At 37.4% G+C, this 26,857-nt stretch overlaps 1 protein-coding gene across 4 annotated transcripts in view; it reads right to left on the bottom strand.

Annotated features, from left to right (window-relative positions):
* Positions 1-25,961, bottom strand: part of LOC110819665 (Galactosyltransferase family protein) — a 35,285-nt gene extending 9,324 nt beyond the window's left edge. The window contains exons 1-6 of one of the 4 annotated variants that reach the window (XM_088211919.1): positions 25,831-25,961; positions 24,940-25,239; positions 17,240-18,147; positions 10,432-10,664; positions 9,688-9,978; positions 7,037-7,138 (exon numbers count right to left, since the gene is read on the bottom strand). In XM_088211919.1, coding sequence (XP_088068045.1) covers positions 7,037-7,138; positions 9,688-9,978; positions 10,432-10,664; positions 17,240-18,137 — 1,524 coding nt within the window. In that variant the 5' untranslated portion in view covers positions 18,138-18,147; positions 24,940-25,239; positions 25,831-25,961. The other 3 variants (XM_088211918.1, XM_088211922.1, XM_088211920.1) reach the window with 3 other exon arrangements.
* Positions 25,962-26,857: the final 896 nt, after the last annotated feature.

Here is a 26,857-nt window from a genome sequence, read left to right on the forward strand (position 1 = left end):
TTGAACCCCAGAAGGGAAGTAGAGAAGTCGCCCTAGATTGCTGCCATTTTTTGGAGAAAAGGTTCTCTTCTCAAAGCTGACTACAAAGAAATTTCCTAAGGGCATGACTGCATCTTATTCAATTTGCTGTTGCCCAATTTCCCCTTCCTCAGCTCAACTGCAACAGAATTCCCTTTAGGCCTCAACTACATCTATTTCTGTTTCCCCGTGTTTAGGTTTGACTATGGTTACAGAACCTAAAGCATGAAAAAAGTAAAACTAAAGAAAACATTGCTGAGAACAGTGCAGTTAAAATTGAATTGATGGGCAAAAATTCCTCACTGCAGATTAATTTAATAAAGTTTGACGGAACCAATTACCTAGCATGATCATGGTATTGTTAATCTAAAATAGTGGTCTTCAAGGGTATGTTACAGGAGGCAGGCCTAAATCAACTGATACTGATCCCGCGTTTAACATGGGAATTCAAAAACCCTTGTCATGTCCTGGCTCATCAACTTGAGGCAACTATAACTTTTCATAGGTACTTGTTACTCAATACTACCCATAAAATCTGGCATACCATATCTCAGACATAATCTCAAGCTTATTCTTCTGTTCAACATGAGGAAAGCATAGGACTGCAATAATCCATCTAGTCGTGGTCGAAATGGTAGGGCTTGTTGCTAATATCCTTCAGGAACAACCTAAAGCCAGTAACATTGACCGAGGCATACAAGAAAATCTCATCGACAGCTTAATAGTCAACCAGCTAGGTGTCATGGAGCTAGATAGAATGGTTCTACAAGGCTATAAGCAAATCTATCTGAAAACCTGTTGAACCATCAATGGTTGAAAAATAACAGGATCTTTTCTAGTGAAACGATATAGAACCTAAAGCATCTTTTATCTCAACTTAGCTCTAGGTCAACCATACTGGCTTCTTCCAGGCTTCTCAAATAAGGAATTACTTTTCTTCCAAACCTTAAATCCCAAATGATCCATAGGTTATTCATTCAAGTTGAAGGAGAGCATTTCTTCCATCCTATAATCTCTTCACCATCATCTCTGCAATATGATCACCAAATCCTCCATTAATGATCCAACCAGCTAAATGATCTCAAATTTGCTCCAATTACCCTTAAGCCTAGTAACTGCTTGAAAACTCTCAGGTAAAAGTTGCAGAACAAGAGAGAACCATCAGCAAACAAATGAGAAATCTCCATACTGTTACCATCCTGACCAATTTGAAGACTCTCCAACAAATTGCATTAAGAAACTTTAAATTCATAGGAAGTTTACTTTTCAAGTGAAAAAATGACTATTATCCCAACACTTGAAGAGATAAAAATTTCCAACTTCCGAATGAGCCACTCCAATGCCATGTATTTTAGTCTCCCTATTTCTTTAATTTCAAATCCTCTATCCAAGCGCTGTTTGAGCACTAATGTCTTTTCTTCAATCATTACTAATAATGTCATCGTAATGAGGATGGGGATAGAAGTCGAGAGATAGATGGGTTGAGGAGTGGGACTGTAACACCAGGTATTTCTATTGCATGGCAAGCCACCATACAAGAAATAACAATGTGTAGTCTTTGGAGATTGATAGTAGAATTATGGTGGGGAACGAGCAATTAAGGAGGAAGGTTAGTACTATTTCTGTGGACTCTACAAAGAAGAGGAGGGATGGAGATGAAAACTGGATAGGTTGGAATTTAGAACATTTAATGAAGCAGTAGACTCGAGTTGGAGAGACACTTTTCTAAAGATGAGGTCTTTGATGGTTTCAAGTCATGTAGAAAAGATAAGGCACCTGCCCAAATGGATTCAACATGGGTTTTCTTCAGGAATTCTGGCATATAAAGAAGAAATACATTGTGGACCTCTTTCAGGAGTTGCATAAAGCTGGATCTTTTGTTAAATCCCTCAATACTACTTTCTTGGTTCTTATTGCCAAGTTTGGGGGGGCTTGTAACATAAAAGACTTCATACTCATAAGCCTTGTTGTATGTATTTATAAGATTATAGCTAAGGTCCTTACGAAGAGGTTGGCACGAGTCATAGATATGGTGGTTGGAGAATGTCAACACGCTTATGTGGATGGAAGGCAAATCTTGGATGCAGCTATTATTGCTAACGAAGTGGTTGATGAACTCATTTATAGAGAAAGAAAAGGAGTTCTGAGTAAGCTATATATAGAAAAGGAGTATGATCATGTGAATTGACATTTTTTGGATTATATGCTAAGGAAGATGGGTTCTGGGGAGAAATGGAAGTATAGGATGAAGACACGCATTACTACTACTTCTTTTTGCGGTTCTTGTCAATGGAGATCCTTCTTCGTTTTTTTTCAAGCTTTTCATCGTTTAAGGCAGGGTGATCCTCTATCTCCATTGCCCTTCATTGTGGTTATCAAAGGTTTGAATGCAATGCTCACAAGGACTAGGGAATGTGGTTTATTTAGAGGCTTAAGAGTGGAATGGGTGACAGGTTTAAGGAGATAACCAATTTGTTTTGTTTCGAATGATACTATACTTTTCTGTGAACCAGAGAGAGGACCTTTGTTGAACATCATATGTATTTGGATGGGTTTTCAAGCAGTTTCATGCTCATCATCAATCTTGTTAAGTTGGAAGTAGTAAGACTAGGTTCGTAAGGGGATTAGGAGGAACTAGCGAGCACCTTAGGGTGTAGACTTGTCAGTTTACCTATCATATATTTGCGCTTACTTATGGGTGCTAAATACAAAGAGGCAAAAACACAGTAAACAATGGTGAACATTTTTGAAAAGAGATTGGCAAGACGGAAGAGAGTTCTGCTATCTAAAGAAGGTAGACTTACACTTATCAAGAGTACTTTGAGCAATTTACCTACCTACTAAATGTGTATGATGATCATTCCGAGAGGGGTGACCAAGAAATTGGAAGTCATCCAGAATTGATTCCCGTGGGGGGACATGAGTGACAGTAGGAAGTATCATTTGGTTATTTGGAGCAAGCTTTAAAAACCACTTCACCTCAATAGTTTGGGCCTACGCTCGTTGGTGGAGATGAATGAAGCATTGTAGGGTAAGTGCCTATGGAGACTCATAAGGAGGAAGATGCAATGTGGAGAAGAACTATAGCAACTAAATATGACAAGGATGATAGTGGGTGTTTTACAAAAGGGAGTTCTAGATCTTATGGGAAGAGTTTATGGAAGAAGATCGACTTAGGACAGAAGAATTTTTAGGAGAATATCAGGTGGAAAGTTGATAGGGCGATAAAATAAGATTATGCAAAGATTTATGAAAAGAAGGTGGTACTCTTAGAGTTTAGTTTCCTCGTATCTATGCTATTGCTAAGTAGAAAAATGTCAAGATTTGTGACATTATTGTGGAAAATAATAGTGGGACGATGAAATGGCAAGGGTTAGTGTTGTAAAACATCAAAGATTGGAAGATCAATGAGTATGAGGAGTTACCGCGTATCTTTTCTCTCTATATTTTGGATGAAAAAACTAACACTCCTCAGTGGAGTCTTGTAGCGAATGAATCGTTCACAATAAAATCATTCTACAAGAAATTGTTCAAGTGTGAAGATAAGGGATGCATTTTCCCTTGCCAACAAATGTGGAAGCCTATAATCCCTCCCCAAGTTTCGTTTTTTGCTTGGGAAGCTAGCAAGGAATGTTGTCTGATTATTGACAATTTTGGGAAAAGAGGAAAGATATTAGGCAATGCATGTTATTTTTGTAAGAGGGCAGATGAGACCCGTAATCATCTTTTGCTTTGGTGCTTTGTAATTCACAAGTTATGGATTGTGCTTTGTAAGTGGGTCATGGCAGGTTCAGTTGAGGGATGAAATTTGGGCTTGAAAGGGCATTTGTGGTTGAAGATTTTAATGGAAGCAAAGTTTGAGAGAGAAAATGAGAGATTCTTCTCTTCTTTCTTGCTTGCTTAAAATAGAGAGGGTGAGGTGCCATGTATAGGCACTCATTGCTCTGATGTCACACGAAAGGTGAGAGTGCGAGAGAAAAACAGAAAAAAGAAAAATAAGCAACAAACGTAACCAATTTCTGGTGGTGGTGGTGGACATTCCACCTGTCCAGAAAGAGTAAATACTAAACTACCTTTATTCTAACATTTTCTACACTCCCCCTCAATCTAGGTTACATATATATATATATATTGAGTAATCCTATATTGAATATAATGTTATTAATTTTTCTGTTGGTAGTGCCTTTGTAAGGATATCAGCAATCTGAAGATTAGTAGAAACATAGTATAGGGTAATGGGCTTGTCTTCTATCTTCTCTTTAATGAAATGACAATCAATCTCCACATACTTGGTTAATCATGATGCACTGGATCTTTGACCATACTGATGGTTGATTGATTGTCACATCAGAGTTTCATAGGATTAAGAATACAAAAACTTAGTTCATATAGAACCTTTTTCAGCCATACACCTTTGCATATTCCATGAGCAAGAGACATCAATTCAGCTTCAACACTACTTCTAGATACAACTGACTGTTTCTTACTTCGCCAAGTGACTAGCTTGCCCCACACATATGTACAATAGCCAGTTGTTGATCTTCTATCAGCCACTAATCCTGCCCAGTCAGTATCGGTAAAAATCTCAATGTCTCTGTTTATTGTTTTCTAGAAGAACAACTCCTGACCAAGGGTCGTCTTTAAGTAACTCATAATCCGGTAAACAGCACTCATATGTTCTTCAGTTGGTTTAGCTATAAACTGACTTCCAGTGCTCAGGTCTGGTATGAGTAAGATAGATAAGTTTGCCAACAACTCTTTGATATCTCTCTTTATCAACAGGTTTGCTATCATTTTTTAGACCAATTTTGACATTAGACTCCATCAGTGTTCCTACAAGTTTACAACTAAGCATACCTATTCCCTTTAAAAGATCTAAGACATATTTGCGTTGTGAAACAGAGATACCTTTCTTAGATCGAGTTACTTCCATCCCAAGAAAGTATCGAAGTAACCCAAGATCTTTGATCTCAAATTATTTTGACTAAAAACTTTTTGAGTTTTAAAATTTCTTCATCATTATTACCTATTACGATAATGTCATCAACATATACAATTATGATAGATTTTTTCCCTGTGACACTGTTTTTAGCAAAAAGTGTGTGATCAAACTGACACTGAACATATCACATCTGTTTCATTGCTCTTGAGAATCTCTCAAACCATGCCCTCAGAGACTGCTTAAGAATGTAGAGAGCCTTTTTTAATCTGCATACCTTCTTATACCCAATGCTAAGTCCAGAAGGGCTTTCCATGTAAACTTCTTCTTCTAGATCTCCATTGAGGAAAGAATTCTTTACATCCAGTTGATGAAGAGGCCAATCAAGGTTTGAGGCTAAGGAGAATAGAACCTGCATCGTGTTATGTTTAGCAACTGAAAGTTTTCTGATAGTCAATTCCATATGAATGAGTGAAGCCTTTGGCAACAAGGCGAGCTTTATGAAGGCTCACAGTTCCATCAGGATTACACTTTGTGGTGAAAATCCATTTGCACCCTACAGCCTTTTTCTCTGAAGATAGAACAGATAGTTCTTGTGTCTCATTCTTCTCAAGTGATGTGATCTCTTCTTAGATTGCGGCTTTCCATTATGAAAACTCAAGTGCCTCATGAACAGTTCTTGGGACAATGTTGTTATCGAGCTTACTAACAAGTGCTTTGTATGTTGGAGACAACTTGACATATGACACATAATCCTGTATGGGATACATGGTGCAAGACCAGACACCTTTTCTCAAACCAATAGGAAGTCCGACATAGTGTCAATATTAACTAATGAGTCAGAAATTTCATTACCTGTAGTATTATGAGTGCTCGGTCCAGAAGTTGACCCATGACTTTGCATGGTTGATTCAGAAATTCTACTATCTTGAGTCTTATTTCTCCTCGTGTAGACTCGTAATTTACTTTTTGCAGGTAATGTGCCATCAGTATCTATGTCATTAGTATTTATGGTGGATTCCATTTTTTCTGTGATTTCGTGGATATGAATATTCTGGGAAGATATCAACGGGATTTGAGATGGAAGAGGGCTTATATCCCATAATTGATATTCTTGAGTGAAATTCTCCCTCTGAATATTAGTTGTGGGATAAAATGGTTGATTCTCAAAAAATGTTGCATTCATAGTATTGTAAAAACGCTGAGTACCTGAGAAAAAAACATTTGTATCCTTTTTTATTTGAAGAATTAACCAACAAACATACATTTAAGAGCCCTTGGATCAAGTTTCCCCCTGAGATGAGTGTGAATGTGAACATAAATGGTGCAGCCAAATATTTTCAATGAGATAGTGTTTAAAACATGAGATTTTAAAAATACTTGAATGAGAGCTTTATAAGGAGTTTTGAAATTTAATATTCGAGTGGACATTCGATTGATCAAGTAGGTAGCGGTAAGAATGACTTCACCCCATAAAAATTTAGGAACATGGGTTGTAAACATCAATGATCTAACAACTTCAAGCATGTGTCTATTTTATCTTTCGGCTATGCCATTTTGTTGTGGAGTGTATACACAAGAGGTTTAATGGAGGATACCTTGATTATTAAGATATTCTCCTAGGGTGGATTCAAAGTATTCACATGCATTATCGGTTTTCAGTACTTGTATTGTGGTGTGAAACTGGTTTTGAATCATAATATTAAATCTCTAAAATATTTGACTCACTTCAGACTTTTCTCTCATGAGAAAGATCCAGGTAATTCTAGTATGGTCATCAATAAAAGATACAAACCATTTTTTTCTAATAATAGTTTTGACTCGTGAAGGTCCCCAAACATCACTATGGATTAAAGCAAATGGTTGTGTGGGTTTATATGATATACTAGGAAAAGAATTGCGAGCGTGTTTTGAAAATTGGCACACTTTATATTGAAATAAAAGTGGATTTTTATTCTTAAATAAAGTAAGAAATAATTGCTTTAAGTACAAAAAGTTTGGGTGGCCTAATCGATAATGTCATAACATAATTGTGTGATCATCATTTGAACAATCTATAGAAACCGAATTAATACATACAGCATTAGAAGCTTGTCTATTTGAGGTAGGTGGGTCAAATGCAAGATAGTAGAAACCTGAATCCATCCTAGCATTGCTAATCGATTTCTCCAAAACCAAGTCCTGAAATACACAAGAATGATTGTCAAATTTCACCATACAAGTCATGTCTTTACACAATTTACTTATGGACAGTAGATTGCAATTCAAATTAGGCACATAAAAAACCAAGTTGAGTGTCAAGCAGGATGATATTTTTGTGGAGCCAATTCCTACCACTCTAGAACTTGAACCATCAGCAATTTTAATTAATAAATCTTCCTTACATTTAAGATAATCACCGAGCAAGGACTAATTTCCTGTCATATAGTTAGATGCCCCAAAATCCACAATCCAAATCTGTTTTTTATAGAACCATGCTGATAAACCAAATGGGTATTTACCTTTTTGGGCAACAGAGGCAAAGGAATTACCTAGACTTCCCATTTTCGAGGAAAAAAGCTTCACCATTGCCTCCATTTGTTATGGACTGAAGGGAGCACTCTCGGCTTGAACAGAGGGCTCTTTCGAAGTTGCTAAGTTTCCGTGAGGTGTCTTGGTGATCCTCATCTCTCCTGGTTTCCCATGAAGCTTCCAGCACTTCTCACGAATGTGCCCTGCCTTTTTGCATAACTCACAGAACGGACGCTCTTTCTTTCCACGAGAATCAGAGACGCGAGAAATAAGAGCAGAAGCATTCTCACTCAGCTGAGTTGACTGAGGTTCTCCCAACATCAATTTCTTCTTGTTTTCTTCTCGCGGAACTTCAGAGAAGACCTCACGAATACATATCAGTGGTTTCGTGCTTAGAACTCGGCCCTGCACTTCATCTAGACTTTTGTTGAGCCCCATGAGAAACCAAAAGATTATTTTCTACTCCACAATTTTTCTATATTTCTTAACATCTTCTGGGTAGCTCCATTGATGATCTTCGAAGACGTCGAGCTGCTGCCAGTTGCGGGTGAGAGAGTTATAATATTGAGTAACGTTCAGCTTACCTTACCGCAGCTCATGGATGGTGGATTCAACTTCGAAAATTACTAAGGTGTTTTCGTGGCTGGAGTAAAACTCACGAGCAGCTTCCCAGACTTCGTGAGCTGTCTCGTATAAGAGGAAATTTTTACTGATTTCAGGAATCATGGAGCTTAGCAACCAGGACATGACCGTGCTGTTGTCGATTTTCCAAGTCCGAGCATATGGGTCATTCGATGGAGGTCCTGCAGCTTCTCCCGTGAGATATTCATCGCGTCCTTTCCCTCGGATGAATAGCCGCACAGACGTTGACTATTGGAGGTAATTATCACAATTGAGTCGATCGGTGGTATGAACGAGGAATGTTACTCCACCATTCCAGTGTTGATGGAGTTGGGGAGATACATACCCAAAATAACTTCGGGTGATGAAGAGTTTCGGTCATCCGTGGCCATTGAAGAATCTGGCGCAGATGGAAGGAGATTTCTAGATCAAAGGCGCTATGATACCATGAAGATTTTAATAGAAGCAAAGTTTGAGATAGATAAAATGAGAGGTTCTTCTCTTCTTTCTTGCTTGCTTAAAACAGAGAGGGTAAGGTGTCATTTATAGGCACTTATTGCCCTAATGTCACACCAAAGGTGAGGGTGTGAGAGAAAAATAGAAAAAGGAAAAATAAGCAACAAACGTAATCAATTTTTGGTGGTGATGGTGGACATTCACCTGTCCAGAAAGAGTAAATACTAAATTATCCTTATTCTAACATTTTCTACAGTAGTCGTAGGAAGCATGTGGAAATTATCCCTCTTACTATATTTTGGATGGTACAAAATGAGAAGAATAAGAAAGCTTTTGATGGGGTGGAGGATGTTGATGGTTTTGATATCGTTAAGAATAAATACTTCCAAACCCTTAGTTTTTTGTTATGAGGTCATTCTATTTATTTTGTGGAGGAATTAACAAACCTTGTGGATAATTTGATTGACATGTAAAGTTTTGGACATAGGCGGCACTCCCTTGGTGCCTATAGTGATTTACATTTACACTTTTTAATTCAAACTAAAACAAACTAATTCTTTATATAATACACCAAAGTCATTGTTTACTACCATCATAAGTTTCTAATTCGTAAAGATGGATAACTGGTCGTAACCTGCTACAAACATTTTTATGCCTACTAAGGTTTTTCTTTTTCTTTGCAACTACAACTCAACTAACCGGTTAGTAACTCTAGTCATCTTTAGCAAGTAAAAGCCTTTTTTTCTGTTTTTTGAACAATTCTAAATTAGTTGTGAGTATCTTACTCTCCTTGAACAAGATATAGTGGTCTATGTATCAACTTTAAAGGTTTGCATGCAACACAAGCCAAAAATTTTATTAGATTTTCTCTGTTGACAATATATCTGGATGTCTACAATTCTCTCCATATCCCTATCATGCACGGTTTCCATCATCATCTGACTGCATATCCAAAGTCAATTTTCTCAGTTTTCATTTCCTATTTTAATATTTACAATGAACAATAGTAAATAATAATCATTACGGAACTTTTCGTACACTAACTTCTCTCAATTGGAAAAAAACACATCAACTTCAATGTCACATATAAGCCTTATGTCTTAATACCATTGCGAACATATATAGTAATGCAAAAAACTTACCAATGCAACAAAGAAACGAACTACCACGTTTGAGGACTTGATAGCTGAATGTTGCATCCACGTTTTTCTGACTGCCATTCGCTCTGCAAAGTGATTAGTAGCAGAAAGAACCCCAATGAAAAGTTGAAGAAGACTTCTCGGTAGAGATTTTGCTTTCCACTTGGAGGACATCTCCAATGCTCTTTGAGGTGAGAAACTAGGGTGAGAAGTTGGAATAGATGTAGCATAAATTGAATCAACATCCACATCTCCTTTCACCACTAAGCCTGTTGCATCTTCAAGTGTGAATCCCTAATGGTCCAGATGAGACAATAAGAGGAGCATTTTGTGCCTTTTTAAACATTAATGTTCAACTACCAGATTGAATAGACATATCATCAGCAACAATATTTATTATAAAGGCACACCAGAAGTCTATAACTTCGATGAGTAAGAAATCAGAGCAAATCCAAGGGGATAAAAATAAATATTACAACAGTAACTGACAGGATGACAACATACTCCATTCTTAAAGAGAAATTTTTCACAAGTAAGAAGCTCATCGAAAAGTTTCAAAAATGGGGCAAACGTGCAAAAAACATATATAAAAATTTCAAAAAATGCAGAAAACCGAAAACTATACGGGACTCTTTCATTCCTGGCCAAGCAATGGTTAAGGAGAAACTCATGAAGTACACATGCAACATGCAAACAACACCAACAAGGCTGTATGTGGAAGGAAAATTTTCAGCTTGCATAACTCACTGTTCGGTAAGGGAATGAAGTAACATGCCGACCCCCAACATTAATGTGGTATCCATCAACACCAGCACGCAGGGTCAGGACAAAGAATCTACCCTCAACAAAAGGGAATGGCCAGGTTACTTCTGGTTTCTGCTCACGCCCTATGAACCGCTTGAACCAAGAAGTCGTTTTGGACTCTTTTGTATCTATTATATCATTCCTCATCCATTTTTCACACCTCCGGTACCCATCAACTGCAATAATGTAATTGAAAGCTTATAGAATCAAAAAGTACACCAGAAAGCAAAGTGCGAAGTATAAACACAAGAAGACATAATAAATTACTAAAAACTATCAAAAGAAGGATGACCTGCTGGGTTCCAATCTCTCTTTCTTTTTAATTTCTTCTTTTTTAACTGTATTTCTTGACAAACTGCCTGTTATGGAATTTTTGGTTCTAGAGACAATCGAAAGAATTGAGAAGGAAGAGGAAATGGACGACAAAATGATCAATGATGGATGAAATAGCGTTACTATTAATTTCACAACATTAGTACATATTTTTCAACATAAGCTGTTGGGATCTATTAAATTAAAAATTAATAATAATAAATGTCAAGGGTCCACTATTTTAGGACATAACATCGAATGTTTTGATGATCTTGGCTCTATTGTCGATTGTTTAATAGATCTGTAAAGTTTTGTAAATGAGTGGTGCCCCCTTGACACCTTTACTTCAATACAACTTTATACTTTTATTTTAAAAAAATAATAATAATAATTGTTACATAATATAATATCAGTTATCCCCAAAAAGCTACAGTTGATACTAAATTGTTTGCAGTGATTAGTGAGAGAAGGGAGAAGAAAGGAATGCGAATCAATAAGAACGGGAAGGGGTTCCAAATATTGATCTACCTGAAGAAAGAAGACGTGAGGTGGCTTATTGATATAGAACCCAGAATCAACCAACGTGATCAAAAATCCCAACATATAATTTAGCATAAACTTAATCTCAAAACAAATCCTCTTTACTTAACCCACAATCAACCTGTGATTACAAACTAAGAGAGTTGGAAAAAATAATAAAGAATTGATAAAACGTCTTGAGATTATCTCGATAAATAAAACTAATTCTTCACTCGACAAGATGGTTGAAGAAACTTCCCCAAAGAGCACTCACAATAGGCGAAAGGTAAAGTAAACACTTGAATTTTATTGATCTAAATTGATTGATTACAACAAATGTTATGGCTTTTTTATGGGCAAATATTAAGAGAATTATTTTTTTTGAAATAATAGATGAAAGTATTATTATTCACAAAGGTACTAAAGAAGTACGACCTAATTACATAGAAGCTACATATCAATTAGGTGGTCAATGACACACCCCAAATCTCCCCAATGTAATGTATCATGACCAAGTAAAACGGAACCAAAAGTGTTTAACCATCTATCCTTAATGTTTACAAAATCTGTTTCGATACCCTCAAAAACTCTATCATTCCTTTCTTTTCACATAACCTAAAAAATGATAAGTGAAATCAAAAATAAACATTTTTTCTTTTTACAAAAACCCGCTTATGCCCACATTCTTTACTAACATTACTCGCCATTACCCAACTCATCCCCATCATCCCGAAAACCGACATCCATAAGCTGTGTAACCGGGCAAAATAATAAAATGTGGTCATGTGTTTCCTCATCAGCCTTGTATATGTAACATCGGTTAACAAGAATGTTGCCCCGCCTTTTTAACATATCAATGGTCAAAATACTTTCTCTTGAAACTTTCCAAGCAAAGAAAGCCATGGGGGGGGGGGGGGGGGGGGCAGTAATTTTCCAGATTTGTCTATATGGGGCTGTCACATTATTACCATTGTCTCCTTTAGCTATAAAAGTATAATAGGATTTCACCGAAAACCCATTCTTCTCATCCAACTTCCAAATCCTCCTATCCTTCCTATTGTTCAAGTTAATTCCAACCAGCACATTGAGTAAATTGCAGTATTCATCAACTTCCCAGTCCTTCAAGTTCTTTCTCACCTGAAAACTCCATCCCCTCCCCCCATCAACGTTCCCATATACTTTATCCACAGTAATATCCCTCTCACTAGCAATATTGTAGATGTTAGGGAATCTGTCTTTCAGTTTAAAAGCCCCCGCCCAATATCCTGCCAAAATCTCACCCTTTCTCCATTCCCCACCTTCCATCCCATACATTCCCAAAATCTACTGCCTTCCCCACTGATTCTGTTCCATAAACTCATTCCATGCGGTTTGTATTTCCCTCTTCTCCCCCCATCTAGAAATCAAAGTTTTAAAATCTAGGAAACAGATTTTGAATCCTATTTAGGACTCTTAAAAAAATAATAAAATAGACACTTGTAAATTAACGAAAATTAAGACTCTCCACCCTTGAATAGTTGTTGAATTCTTCAAAGATTGTGGTCGACTTTATCTTCAAGAATTCTTCTTGGATTTGAACTCCATTATTTTATTGATTTTTAGTGTTGAAAATAACTAAGGATGCAACCAAGTTAAGGTAGACAAGAACTCCTTTCCTTTGAGAAAATCAAGAATAATCGGCTATGAAGAGAAAATCTAGGAGTGAAGCGGCCTTGAGGAGAACTTGCTCTTTTGAGTTTTTACTTGTTGAATTGGATGCAAACATTCATTCAAGATGAGATTTAGTAAAAGATAAGCAAACTAGGATTCTTGAAAGATGGATCCCATGAGTCTTTTTTTGAACAAGGATTCCTTGTAGCCAATTTGCATGAAGAGAAGAAGAGTGGAGGAAAACTTCTCATGGGAGAGAATTTCCCTCTCGGGTGGGACTCTCCTTCATGCATGTCTCTTGGCTATGTGTCCTCAATTTTAAGAGAATGCATGGTCAAACTTCCTCTTGGTCGAATGGGCTAAAAACTTTTCCTTTGTGAGCTTTCTCTTGGCTCAAGCTTGTTTTCTCTATGGATCCACTTTTAGCAAGCTTTCTTGAGTTCATTGGCCCTAAACCCTTCATATGTTACGTCTATCCTTATTGATCATATGTGTGCAGTTTAGACCTCAAACCTTCTTGATCTTGGACAGCCTTACCAAATATTGAGAGGGATGGAATGATCCCTTGAATATTTCATACCATCTAGGATCACATCACTTATGGATCGTTTAGCATATTTTTATTGGTGAAAAGCAGCGAAGACATGGGGGAAGCATTTTGAAGGCACCACTCCAATCTTTGCATGGCGCTTTGTAGGAAGAGGAAAGATTGCTATTTGGTCTTGACCGAGGAGAAAGGGAAAGAGAGGAAGAAAATATTTATACCGGAAGGCCATGAAGCAGGAGGATGTTGGAAGATCATTAAATCAGTGTTTGCACTGGCGGACCAATCGTTGATAAATCAGGAAAAAAAAAAAGAAGGATAAAGAGGTTGTGGGAGGGGAAACGTTACTTGAATAAAGGAAAGGGCGGGCGCAGAGAAAGGAGATCTTACCATGCCCTCACTGTGATGTTAACCTCAAAATCATGATGGAAGTGGATGGGCAAATGTCCTTCGCAGAGGTGGTCCAAAACAGAGGTGCAATAAGAAAACGGGTAGAGACAACAAGATCCGAGAAGGAGTGAGGACGAATCCAATTTGAATTTCAAAAAGGAAACCAAGTGAATCACATGAGGTGAAATCTTGGGACGGCTGGGTTTGGGCCAAGAAAAGGGAAGACTATTGGGCTGAGTGGTGGAAGGAAATATGTATGGGCTGACAAGGGGAAATGGCTGGATCAAGCTAGACCGAGTAGAGAGACAGGCCGAAGGAGCTTAAGAGTTAAATGGGTCTGGAGACCCAAAAAAAAAAGCCCGATCCAGATCGATCTGTTAACTAAAAAAGGAAAGGAGAAAAAAGAAAAGGGAACTAATCAGTTGGGAAGGAGGTAGGTCCGAGGAGCGAATAGTCGGAGAAGGAGAGGAGAAAGCAGTCAAAGTGGAGGAAGAAAGGCTTTCTATCGTTGACAGAGTGTAGTGAGGTCAAGGGAGAAGCTCGGTTGGATGATGAAATTGAAATAGAGGGAGTAACAGCAATGGCAACGGTGGTTATGGCATCAGACACGGACCCAGAAGAGGAAGAAAGGGAGATGGCGATGTTGGTGTTGTGGGATGATACTGAGCAGGTTAGATGTTGCAGAATATGTAAAAAATTAGCAAGATGTTGGGGGTGACTTTTGATGGGATTGAGGATAAGGTGATGGAGTTGCTTGAAGAAATTGAGAGAAGAATGAGGGAGAAAAAGTTAAGGGAGGCCACAATGTTGAAAGGAAAAAGAAAATCGCGGAAGGAAGGCTGTAGGGAGCTGAAAAGATTACAATCATTAGTCAACTATGATTTTAGGAAGAAAAACAACAAAAATGAGGGGATTAGTGGAAAAATTGTGAAATGATAGGGAAAATCATCTCTTGAAATGTTCAGCAGTTAAATAATAGGAAAAAGAATATGTGATTAGAAGTTGTATGAAACATTAGACACCAGATATTATTTTTCTTCAAGAAACAAAATTGGAGACAATCATGGAAAGAGAAATAAAAAGCTTATGGAGTGTGAAGAATGTTGGACGAAAAGCTCTTCTGGCAATAAGGGTTACAAGGGGGGTTCTAGCGTTGTGGAGAGGGGAGAGGGTGAATTGCAAGGAGGTGATCATAGGAGAAATAACCATCTCATGCTTGTTTGAGAATAGGATAGGTGGGGCTGAGTGGGTGGGTGTTTATGGGGGTATATTGTAGGGGAATAAGTGAAGAGAAGATTTTGTTGTTCAAAAAATTGGAGGAATGTAAGAATAGGTGGAGGGGCATGTGGGTACTAGGAGGAGATTTTAATATGGTGTTAAGACGCTTAAAGAGATCTGATGAATGTTTTTCCAGTGTGTGTGCTAATGAATTCAAAGAAGAAATGTATAGGTTGAATCTGATGGATTTACCATTGACAGGAGGCAACTGGATGTGGACAAATCAAAGAAGTAGACCGTCATGCTTGAGAATTGACCATTTTTTAATATCTCACGATTGTCTTTTGCAATTTGCAAGTTTGCGCCAAAACGTTCTGCAAAGGCCCATATCCGATTACTTTCCCATATGCCTAGCCTCTGATGGTATATTTTGGGGTCATATTCCATTCAGATTTGACAACAAATGGCTCAAGGTGGAGGGATTTCGAAGTATGGTGGAGAATAGATGGAAGGATATGCTAGTGGTTGGGAATGCAAGCTTTAGGATCGCTAAAAAACTTGTGATCCTGAAGGCTAAGATTAAAAAGAGGATGAGAGAGGAGGAAGGAAAAGCAAAAGAATGCACTAACAAGATACTTAAGGGACTTGAGAAAATAAACACGAAAGAAGGTGAATGGGAGCTAACTGAGAATGACCTGGATAGGAGAGAATTATTGATAAGGGAGGTGGCTAATAAAATACACATTGAGGAAATTTCGTGGAAACAGAAGACTAGGGAGAGGTGGCTGAAGGAAGGTGATAGGAATACTAAATATTTTCACTGCTTGGCGAGCTATAGAAGAACGTGCAACTACATGGAAGAATTGTTAATTGACAGTCATAGCGTTTAGGGTAATGATAGCATGAGAAAACAAGTTCGAGGTTACTTCCAACATCTATACGAGGAAGAGGTTAATAGAAGACCAATGTTAGATAGTCTACAATTCAAGGAGTTGGGCATGGTTAGTAGAACTGAGTTAGAACGAAATTTCATTGAAGAGGAGATTTTCAATGGTATCAAGGAATGCAATAGCAATAAAGCTCCGAAACCCGATGGTTCTAATATGCGGTTTTTACAAGAGTTTTGGCATGTTATCAAATGGGACCTGCTAGCGGTGTTCAAAGGATTGTATGTGTCAGGATCTTTCGTGAAGTCTCTTAACTCCATTTCCCTGGCTCTCCTTGTTAAGGCAGATGGTGCAAAAAACATAAAGACTTCCATCCTAGCACGCACTTAGAGTGCTTGAGCTCAAAAAAGACGAGAACATTTTGTAGAACTAATTGGATTTGTCTTATAATTAGACTTTTGTACTTGATGGGATCCCTCGGACTATTATGAATTCAAGTTTTTCTTTATAATCAAAACTTTTGCCAATGACAACAAATGCATTTTCTTAAACAAAAAATCATAAGACCCAACTAATTTCTTCATCTAGTGTGATACATATCAACAATAGCAATAGCCAAATAATAATTAATGTGATAGGACAGAAAGGGTCCTAGTACTTTCCAAATATATTCAACAGATTGTTCCCACAATTTTACAAGTGTATTCTGCATATGATACATCACTACTATGAATTAGATCCTAAAGTTAGACAATAAATTTCTGAATGATATGCCAACATCCAGAAAAAGTTTTAGGAGAGTTGATCCTGTTTCTTTGCTCTTTTATTAATAACAGCAAGCTGCTTAGTATCAAGGACCTCCAACAATCTCTCAATAGTCATTTTTTTATAAGTATAGTCAGGAAACCAATGCCCCCTCTAAATCCCCTGAAGATCATAATATGTATATGCATATGTATATTCTAGTTACTCTTAATCAAACTTCCATTTCCATTTCTTTAAACCAAAAAGAAAATTTCAAATAATTGGACAATGTCAGACAAACATATGCCTGATAATTATTCTATGACAACATATGCTTGATAATTGCAACTAATCAAGTTGTTTATTTTAATTTTTGCTGACACATACAGCGCGAAACACATTCATGGCCGCCACAACATTGCCAAAGACTAAACAAGGATATGAAATAGGAGGACATTAATAGGAAGAGATAGACAACAAAACTTACCAAGCATGTCTTCGTCATTCTTGGATTGTAAGCCATCACACCTCTGAGCAGTGCCCCACTGCATCCTGTAGCATGTGTTATGCTCAATGACTGGTCGACGACTCCAATCTCCTTTCAATCTAGGATTCAAGTGTAGAATCTTTGGGGGATCCTCCCCATCTACGGACTTTAGTCCTTGCAATTCAACCATAAACTGTGAAACATTAACCATGCCCTGACCCCTGCCCAACTTCGCCAGCTGAGGGACAAATTCTTGATGGGCATATTGTGGTGTCCCAATAATAGTAATAGAAGAACCTGCAGCAAGTCCACAAGGAAGAAACATGATCCTGTCCCCACTTGCCAATTCTTCTCCGTTTACTGATAGCCATGAAGGACATGACTCGGGCACCCCTTCAAATACAGAACTCTGTGCCATCATGTTTGTATCCAATGAATCCAATTCATCCCATGCCTTTGAACCCAATGTCCAAGCCTCATCTGCCATCCTTTCAAGTACAGACAAATCCCCAGTCCTATTCCTCTGTCTCATAATTTCTTCTGTTATTCGACCATATTTATGCTGAAGAGGCCTTATAGGCCTCAGCCCATCCTTATTTGCTTCCAGAGATTCCTTCTTTGGAATAAACGGTGCATTTTGGTTCTGGTCATCTTCTAATTTCCGGTGAAAGGTATCCTTATTAATAGAACTCAACAGCATTTTGCTTAAACCCGCATCTTCAAGATCTCCTGTGATTTTCCCATCTAATCCAGCATTTCTGCCCAAAATTGCCGTTATCTCCAGAAAATGAGGAAACTTGAATGCTATGAAGACTAAATACAATGCCGCAATGCCAAACATTAAATGTGACAATTTGAATCTCTTGGTGCTAGAAGCCTCAGATTTTACCCTCTTCATCTTCTAACACCTAAAAAAAACAATGGGCTTAGTCAAACTCAAAAACCTTCACCTATATATCTAAACATCCTACGTGGGAGGCAGTAAATCCAAAAAAGAGGTGAAAACCCAGGAAATAAGCAAAAGTAAATGCACCCAAAATATTCAAAACTATTGTACGTAATGTTTAAACTAAAGTAGAAATCCTCTAAGCAAGAAAGAAGTCCAATAACAAATGAAAAAATAAAAAAAAATAAAATCTTGAAAATCTTGAGATGATCAAGCTAACACCAAAACCAATTTAACAACTGTCAAAGTTCGAGTTCATCAAAGTGTAACCCAATAAGCTCATATCGCTCTGAATTATTCTTACATACTAGACTCGAAACAAGCAAAAACAGCTAGGTCACTGCAAAATAAGATAATAACTCTTCTAAACTTAATTAAAACTGAAACCTGACCCTAGCAATTATTGAAAATAGTAAATCAAGCTACTAACTTTGCGTTTGTGGTAATAATGACAGCTAAAGCAAAACTGCACAGAAGAAAAGAAGTAGAGAATCAGTGGTATCTGATATTAATGTACTATACACAAATTCGCATTGTATGGATGTTGAGAAATAAGCAACTGTTGAAGTCTTTACATGCTAAAGAAGAATTCTATGGAAAATTACAATTGTTTCTTTTATATCAAATCATAATTACTCCATTTTTTGTGCTTTTATTTTTATCTGACTGTCAGGGAAGAAGAGATAAAGATATCTTTGTTGCCTAGAACTGGTCATTATTTATTTTCAGGACAGGAAGAAAGCAAAAAAAGAAAAAACAGAATCATCAGGTGGTGATTACACACGTTGAATTTTATATCTAAAAGAATCAAACTTCTGAAAAGAAAACAAAATATTTTTAGTTTTTCCAAGATTTCCAGTATTCCTTCGTTGTTTACTGTTTGCTGATGTTTATTTTCAGATGAATTTTTAATTTTTAAAGTTACTGTACAATTATATTCATGAATTAGAAGAGTTTATATTAAAGAAAAAGTAACTAAGGTTAAAGAATATGAGAGCAAATCACACCTTTCACAATTAATAATAATTTATTGTCTATTTCATTTTCTATCCTAAAATATATATATATATATATATATATATATATATATATACACACATACGGTTATAATATTCAATACAAAACACATTAAATCATTATTGACATGGTATCAAAGTTTTAAATTAAGAAATTTTAATTCTTTCATAAACTCTATTTGGCTTATAAATTAGAAAAGCTAAAGGGATCAGCCTTCATTGCTGGCCACCACAACCCTAGTCGCAAGCCACCTAGACCGACCACCTCCACCACAAGCCGACATCGTAGCCGGCCATCTCCACCATAGACTGACCACCTCCAACCCAATCACGCACAGGCCCGGACACGATCACACAATCGCACAGTCCACCTAGACATACAACCCTAGCGCCATCATCTAAGCATCCCTGAGCCATGGTCACCTTCTGTCGTGCATACAGATGTAGCCACAAAGTGAACAGACGCAGCTGCACCACAAACTTCACCCCCGTCGTAGACGGGTGATGTTGCTCAATTTGTCGCAAACGTGACCTGGCCGCTTAGTCTCTATCAACCAACGATGTCTTAATCTTGGTTCGGTCACAACTGTAGCCACCATGCAGCTCTCTCAATTGCGCACCACTCGCACTGTAAGACGCGTGCGCAACCAGACATAGACATGATCCTCTCTGCTCCATTATCGTCTATCATACGCCTCCGCTCAAGACCAAATGCAGATGACAAACGGCAGACACAAAGGAATGGACCCTCTATTCTTGTCCGCACATGTGTATGGTGAGTTCTTATTCTTGATCCGAGTTGACTCAGCAAGCTGACTCAATGCAACACGTGAGTCATTGGCAAGATGTGGATTTCCTTATAACACCCCCGGTAATTCATAATGGAATTTGTATTATAAATATCAAATGCGGAAGCGAAGTCAAAATTTGAATAACATCCCTTACACTAAAACCAAAACGTGCTCACAAAATATAAAAAATTAAACTACCTAAAGGAGAAACTTGAAAGTAAAAACTACGAATGTGACTATGGAGTCCTTAGGCGTCCCCTTCGTCGTCCTCCTGCGGAAGTGGCTCGGGAACGATGTCCTCTTGATCTGAAATGATTAAATAAGGAATGAGCTACACTAACCCAGTAAAGACATCACGATATCTCACCGTCACGGAGGTAAAGGTGGGTAGAAAACACAAAAAGACCAATGGAGCATAATTTACAACAAATCCTTTTATTAATAATAAAACCCTTACCATTTACTTACCTCGGTGAAATTCATAAAACAATATACGAAAGCAATAACATCATCATCATCATGAAAACATATATATGAACTGTATAACATAATACCTATCACACTCTTCGTAATTCAATAGTTTCGCAACATATTTTCCTAATTCACCAGCCCACTAGTATCCGTGGGGATCCATAGGGGTCCCGCTACCCGTTAATCCTTAACACTTGAGATCATATTCCAGGACCGTCCCTATACCCCGTCCCGTCCGGTATGGGCGCCAAAACACATAAGATCTCCATACCCCGTCCGGTATGGGAGACCACAATCCCGGTAGGGTTCCCTACGAACCCGGTCCATCCACCATCTCCCAGGATATCTAGTCAGGCTGAACACATTATACAATTTCCATTCACATAATCTTTCATTCGTCTTTTCCCTCAGTCAGCATTTTCAATCACATACAAACAAGCTAAACGATAATTTATGCCAAACAGACAACATATAGTATCAACACCCCAGTCATTCAATCCATAATCAATAAAACAGTACAATATGCACACGAAACTATAGAATGAAAACACCAAACCTCATGCTGCATTTAAGACTGTAAAACAGGCCAAATAACAGTTAACCGACAATTACACTAGACTCGGGCTCCATTAGCGACCTTAAACAATTTCACATATTCGTTGATTCATGAAATACCGTTTTATCATTTATTGAACTTTAAAACCGTGATAGGAAATAGGGTGAGCGGTCCTTACTCGTTTCGGGGTCCGAACACGGCTTCACAGTGCGCTTGCAGGCTGTCCCTAATTTTCCCTGAATTTTCCTCGGGGAACTGAAACGCACTACTGGTACCTGCACGTGTTCCAAAAAAAATCCCAAATTAGGCCCAGGGCCCCTTTCGGCCCAAATCGCAACTCTGGCACGGCGGCTCCGCCGTGCTCCGGCGACGGTGCCGCCGCTGGCGGCGGCGAGTCGCCTCGGGTTGGCTGTTTTCGGCCGTTTCCGGCCGAATTCGGCCACACTCGCATCGGTCCCTGCGAGAAAACAACCCTAGGGCCCTCAGGGGGCCAAAAAATCACGGAAAAACGGAGCTTACCGGCGGCGGCGCTCTCGGGTGCGGCGGCTCTCCGGCGAGGTTCGTGTTTTGGTGATTCGGCTCCGGTCAACCTGTAGAGAAAAGAATGGTGATCACGGTGATATAAAAATTGCATCAAACGGAGGCCGGGAAGGGCCTCATCGGAGGCAAAAACCGAGAAGGAGTGCGGCGGCGCCGCTGGGCTTCGGCCGTGTATTCCGGCCGTTTGGCCGGGATTTTGACTCCGATTTGGCCACAGGAGGAATCAGCGTGGAAAAACGAGTCGGGGGTACGAAATTTACCTCGATCGGCGGTCGGAGGTTCCTCCGGTGCGGCGGCGGGTGGCGGCGGCCGGCTTCTGGTTCGTCTTCTCCGGCGAGCGGCAGGCGGCTAGGGTTTGTGGTCTGGTGTGGGGGTTCTATTTATAACCCCTTGCCTTTTGATCTCAGCCGTCCATTTTGTTTTAATCTGGGCCGTCCGTTTTTGATTAAATCTGGGCCGTCCGTGCGTTTAAATCTGGGCCGTCCGATCGCCCGCTAGATCTGGGTCGTCCGATCGCGCCCACGCGGATCGCCAACGTGGCCCTTTTTGGAACGATGTGGTTTTGCCACATGGCAGGTCCCGGTTGGCCGGGACTGCTGACCGAGCTTGCTGAAGTGGCTTTTTTTTTTTTTTTTTTTTCCTCCTTTCCGGGCGCTACATTCCTCCTCACACAACCACTTGTAATCCTTCTGATAATTTTTTTTTTCTTTTTGATATTAATTACTATACAATTCTTACAGGAAGGATGTTAAAAGTACATTCCAAATTACTGGAGCAAATCCCAACATAGCAACTTCATATCTTAGTGAGTTCAACGTGAGTATTGAAAAATTAAGAACTCGACCTGAGTACCTGGAGAAACAACAAATATCGATTTATTGGTACACTTACATTCGGTTTCTACCTCATATGAACTAAATGTTTTTGATAAACCCTTCAAAAATTCTTGAACTATAAACTTAGGAGCCACAAATTATATGATTAAATATTTTCGAACATATGCTCCATGTCTAAATATTTCTAAATATTAAAAAGATTATTACTTCAAACGGTTCCTTCAATACTATTACAGGCGAGGGCGACATTAATCTTAATCCTACCTTTTTTTTTAAAATAAAAATAGTAAACTGTATATTAACAAGGTACCAACAAACCGGAGGTACCACCCATGTACAAAAAACTTATAATAAAATTAGTGTCTCAATGATATTTCTAAAATTCACATTACTAATAATGTCATGACCTAACAATGTAGACCTAAAATAATTTAGTCATCTATCCTTTAGTCTAGAAAAGCTATTTTACTCATAATCAAAAGTTCTATTATTCATTTCTTTCCAAATAACCCAAAAAACTGTTAAAGAAATCATATTAGCTAATTTATTTTTAACATTTAATCCATCCCAAGCCCAAATCTCTCCCCCCCACCGACCCAGCAATAACCCAATTAATGCCCAAAATACCGTACACAAAAGTCCACAAACTATATGCAGTAGGACATCAGAATAGAAGGTGATAACATGTTTCCTCCACCTTTATATAGCAGTAGCAAGCATTTACTAGGATGCAACCCTTACTTTTCAGCTTGCCAATAGTTAATATCTTTTCCAAACAAGCCTCCCAAGCAAAAAAAAAAAAAAAGCAACACGAGTGGAAACCCTAATTTTTCATATTTGTTTAGCCAGGAAATTGCACCTACCAACATCACTCTTCATATTAAAAAATTTGTAGAAAGAAGATATAGAGAAAGAGCCATTTTTTCCAAAATCCACAACGGCAGATCATCACCGGTTGAAACATTTAAAGTGGCAAGCAACTGCAACAAACTTGCATATTCCCCCAACTCCCAATCATTCAAATTTCTATTAATCTTAATCCTACCCGTATCCTAAAAATATATTATATGTTCCCAAACTGTGTACTAATCTTGTATCGACGAATAAGCTATCACAAAATTTAAACTGCAAAGTAACATTTGACTCTTCTCACTATGATTTTCAAGACTGGAATTCGTAAAAGATAATTGGACATGCTGAAGCTAAAAATGGACTTTACTACTTGGATGCGTCAAGGAGATGCTTTTCTGCTATTACTATCAAACTCACACACAAGATTTGATTCTACCATAAGAAATTTGGGCACTCATCATTTTCCATCTTAAAGGTTATGTTTCTCTTGATGTTTAAGAATTCCAAATATGGAAACTTACATTGCAATATTTGTAAGTTTGTAAAACATAAACTTATAACATTTCCATTAGTAATAAACGAAATTTAGTTCCATATTCATTAATCTACAGTAATATTTAGGTTTAACTCATACACCTAATATTTTTAGCGTTCGATGATCATTTATTGACAATTACACTAGAATTCTTTATTGTTTTTACTCAAAACCAAATATGATGTTAGTCATATCATACTCCATCTGGCATAAAATGATTCTGCACCGACAACATTAAAGGTTTTTTTAACCACACATTTCATCATCCTTCCATCAAAAGGAATTCTTCATGAATCATCCTGTGTCTACACTCTACAACGGAACAGAATAATAGAACACAAGAATAGTCATCTTTTACCCACCACTAGAGTTTTCTTTTTCTAAAACAATGTTCCAAAACAATATTAAGATGAATTTGTCCTTACAACCACCTATATTATTAATTGTCTAACATCATAATGCCTCAACTATAAGGAAATTGATAAAAGAAAAAATCTATAAAATACTAATTTCTATAATATTTAAAATCTACCTAAAAGAAAATTAAAATATTCTAATGTCTGAAAAAACTTAAATAACCTAAAAGGACAAAACAATAATAACTAAAAAATTTCTTTAATAGAAAATTTTAACGTAATTAAGATTTTCTCATTTTGCATCACCCATATTGGGTCAATAGCTCCACTCTCAAGAGATGTCAAAAGACTTACCTTCAGTAACCAATAACCTATGAGGCAGAGCCATTGGCATGAGGGCAAAGAAAAGGTTGAAAAAGAAGCTTTGGGTTTATCAATGCTGCAACTAAAGTTTTGGCCATCAAGATATTAACATTTAGACAAAAACTTCTCATGTAACAGGGAAAAACTAGAGCTTAAAGTATGTGGATAAGAAGGCATAGATATTAAGAGGACGACCACATACTTTTATCAACAACTTTTTTCTCTTGAAAAGTGACATACTTCTAAACTAAACCTAGCACAAAATAGTTCATCTCCACCTGCCATATTCATATTTCTCTATAATTGAAAGAAAGAAGAAATCCATGCAAATCCACTCAACACTTCAAACATCAATGATGAGAGTCAAAGGACTTCGTCTTCGAGATGATGAGTTTACAAGGCATAAATTTCATAGAATCTACTAAAAATATTACTAACCTGTTTGGAGAAGCAGCTTAGAGATTGGGCCTCGGTTCAATCAAAAGCTGTACCAGGCCCTCCTGCTGTCACCAATTTCTAATCCTTCCCTTTCCTTCTTCTTGTCTCTATCCTCAAGCTTCTACTGTTTCTTAATCTTCTCCCCTTACCATTTTCCCGTCCGCTTACTCTCCTCACGCTCTCTGTTTCTCTACTTCTTCTCCCTCCAAAACTTTCCCCCTCCCTATTTGTGGAAGACCCCGCGTCTCTCTCCTTCTCGGTAGCTGAATCTCTTCGCAATGGCGGTTCCGTGTGAGTGGTCTACGAAAACCAAGCAAATAACCAAAACTAAATGCTCCCAAAATATTCAAACAGTACATTAAGCAACGTTTTACAGGTAAGTAAGCACGAAGTCCTCTAACGAAGAAAGAAGTCAGATAACTAAATGAAAGAAAAGAAATTAATCCTGGAAAAAAAAATTTCGGAAATGATCAAGCCCACACCAAAGCCAATTAACCGATGTCGCAGTTCAGCAGCATTTTGCGTGAAAATTCAGTAGAGTTTAATCCAATAAACCCTAAATTACTCAACATTTCACCCGCATTCTTCTTAATTACTCGATCCCGAAACAAGCAAAAACAGCGAACGAGTAACTGCAGAATAAGAAGCGATTCTTCGAAACCAAACAAAAACCGAGCCCGATCCCAGTGGTTACATCAAATCAAGCTCGTAATAATGGATCTCTGGTAATATTAACAGCTAAAAGCAAAAGCACAGAGAGAAAATGAAAAGAGAGAACCAGAGTCATCTGGTACTCGTGTCTCACAAGCACGCATTAAGGAAGACGTTCAGAAATTATTATAAAAAAAAACAAAACAAAACAAACTGTTTGAGTAGTTTATGTAAAATTACATTTTGTTTTTAATGGCGGAATTGCTCCAAATTTTTGTTTTTAGTTTAATCTGGCAGGCGAGATGAGAGAACAAAATCTTTGTTGCTAAATTCTTTTCCTTTTTTTAATTTTCAGGACTGTAAGGGAACTCATTTATTATCAGGAAACTATAGTTGCTTTATGTGTAAAAATGGTACGAATTTATATTCTCTTACCCGTTTAAATATGATCAAATATAATTTAAAAAAAATGAACTTAAATTGAAACAAGTATAAATTAATATGAAAATAAATGTAGAGATGTATTGAATTCGAATTTAGTATTTATATATAAAAATGACAAAAGTCGTCCGAATTTACTTTATTCGGTCCGTTTAAATCTGATCAAATATGATTTTAAGAAAAAAAAAATGAGTTCGAATTAGAACAAATGTATATCGATATGAAAATAAATGTGGGGTGGGTTGGATTCGAATTTGGTATTTATGTGTAAAGATGGCAAAATTCGTTCGTATTTATTTTATTCGACTCGTTCAAATCTGATTCGATATAATTTTTTTAAAAAATAAATTCGAGTATAGATTAATATAAAAATAAATGTAGGACGAGGTAGATTTAAATTGGGCGTTTATGTGTAAAAATAGCAGAACTCGTCCGAATTTACTTTATTCGACCCGTTCAAATCTGATTCGATATAATTTAAGAAAAAAATAAGTTCAAGTTAAAACAAGCACGGATTAATATGAAAATAAATGTGGGGTGGGTTGGGCATTTTTGTTTGACAAAACTCGTACAAACTTATTTTATCCGACCCCGTTGAATCTAAACCAATATAATTTTAAAAAAAAGTATGAATTAAATTAAAACGAGTATAAATTAATATGAAAATAAATATGGGGCATGTTGAATTTGAATTGGGCATTTCAAAATCAGCCTAAACTCAATCCGCAAGTTACACTAATTTTTTAATTAATATGAATAAATATATATTTAATAATTTATTTGTGAATTATTTTTTAGAAATAAAATGCCAAAAGCAGAAGCACTA

The sequence above is a fragment of the Carica papaya genome, chromosome 9 (genome assembly GCF_054855325.1).
Source record: "Carica papaya isolate Zhongbai chromosome 9, ASM5485532v1, whole genome shotgun sequence".
Lineage (NCBI taxonomy): Eukaryota > Viridiplantae > Streptophyta > Magnoliopsida > Brassicales > Caricaceae > Carica > Carica papaya.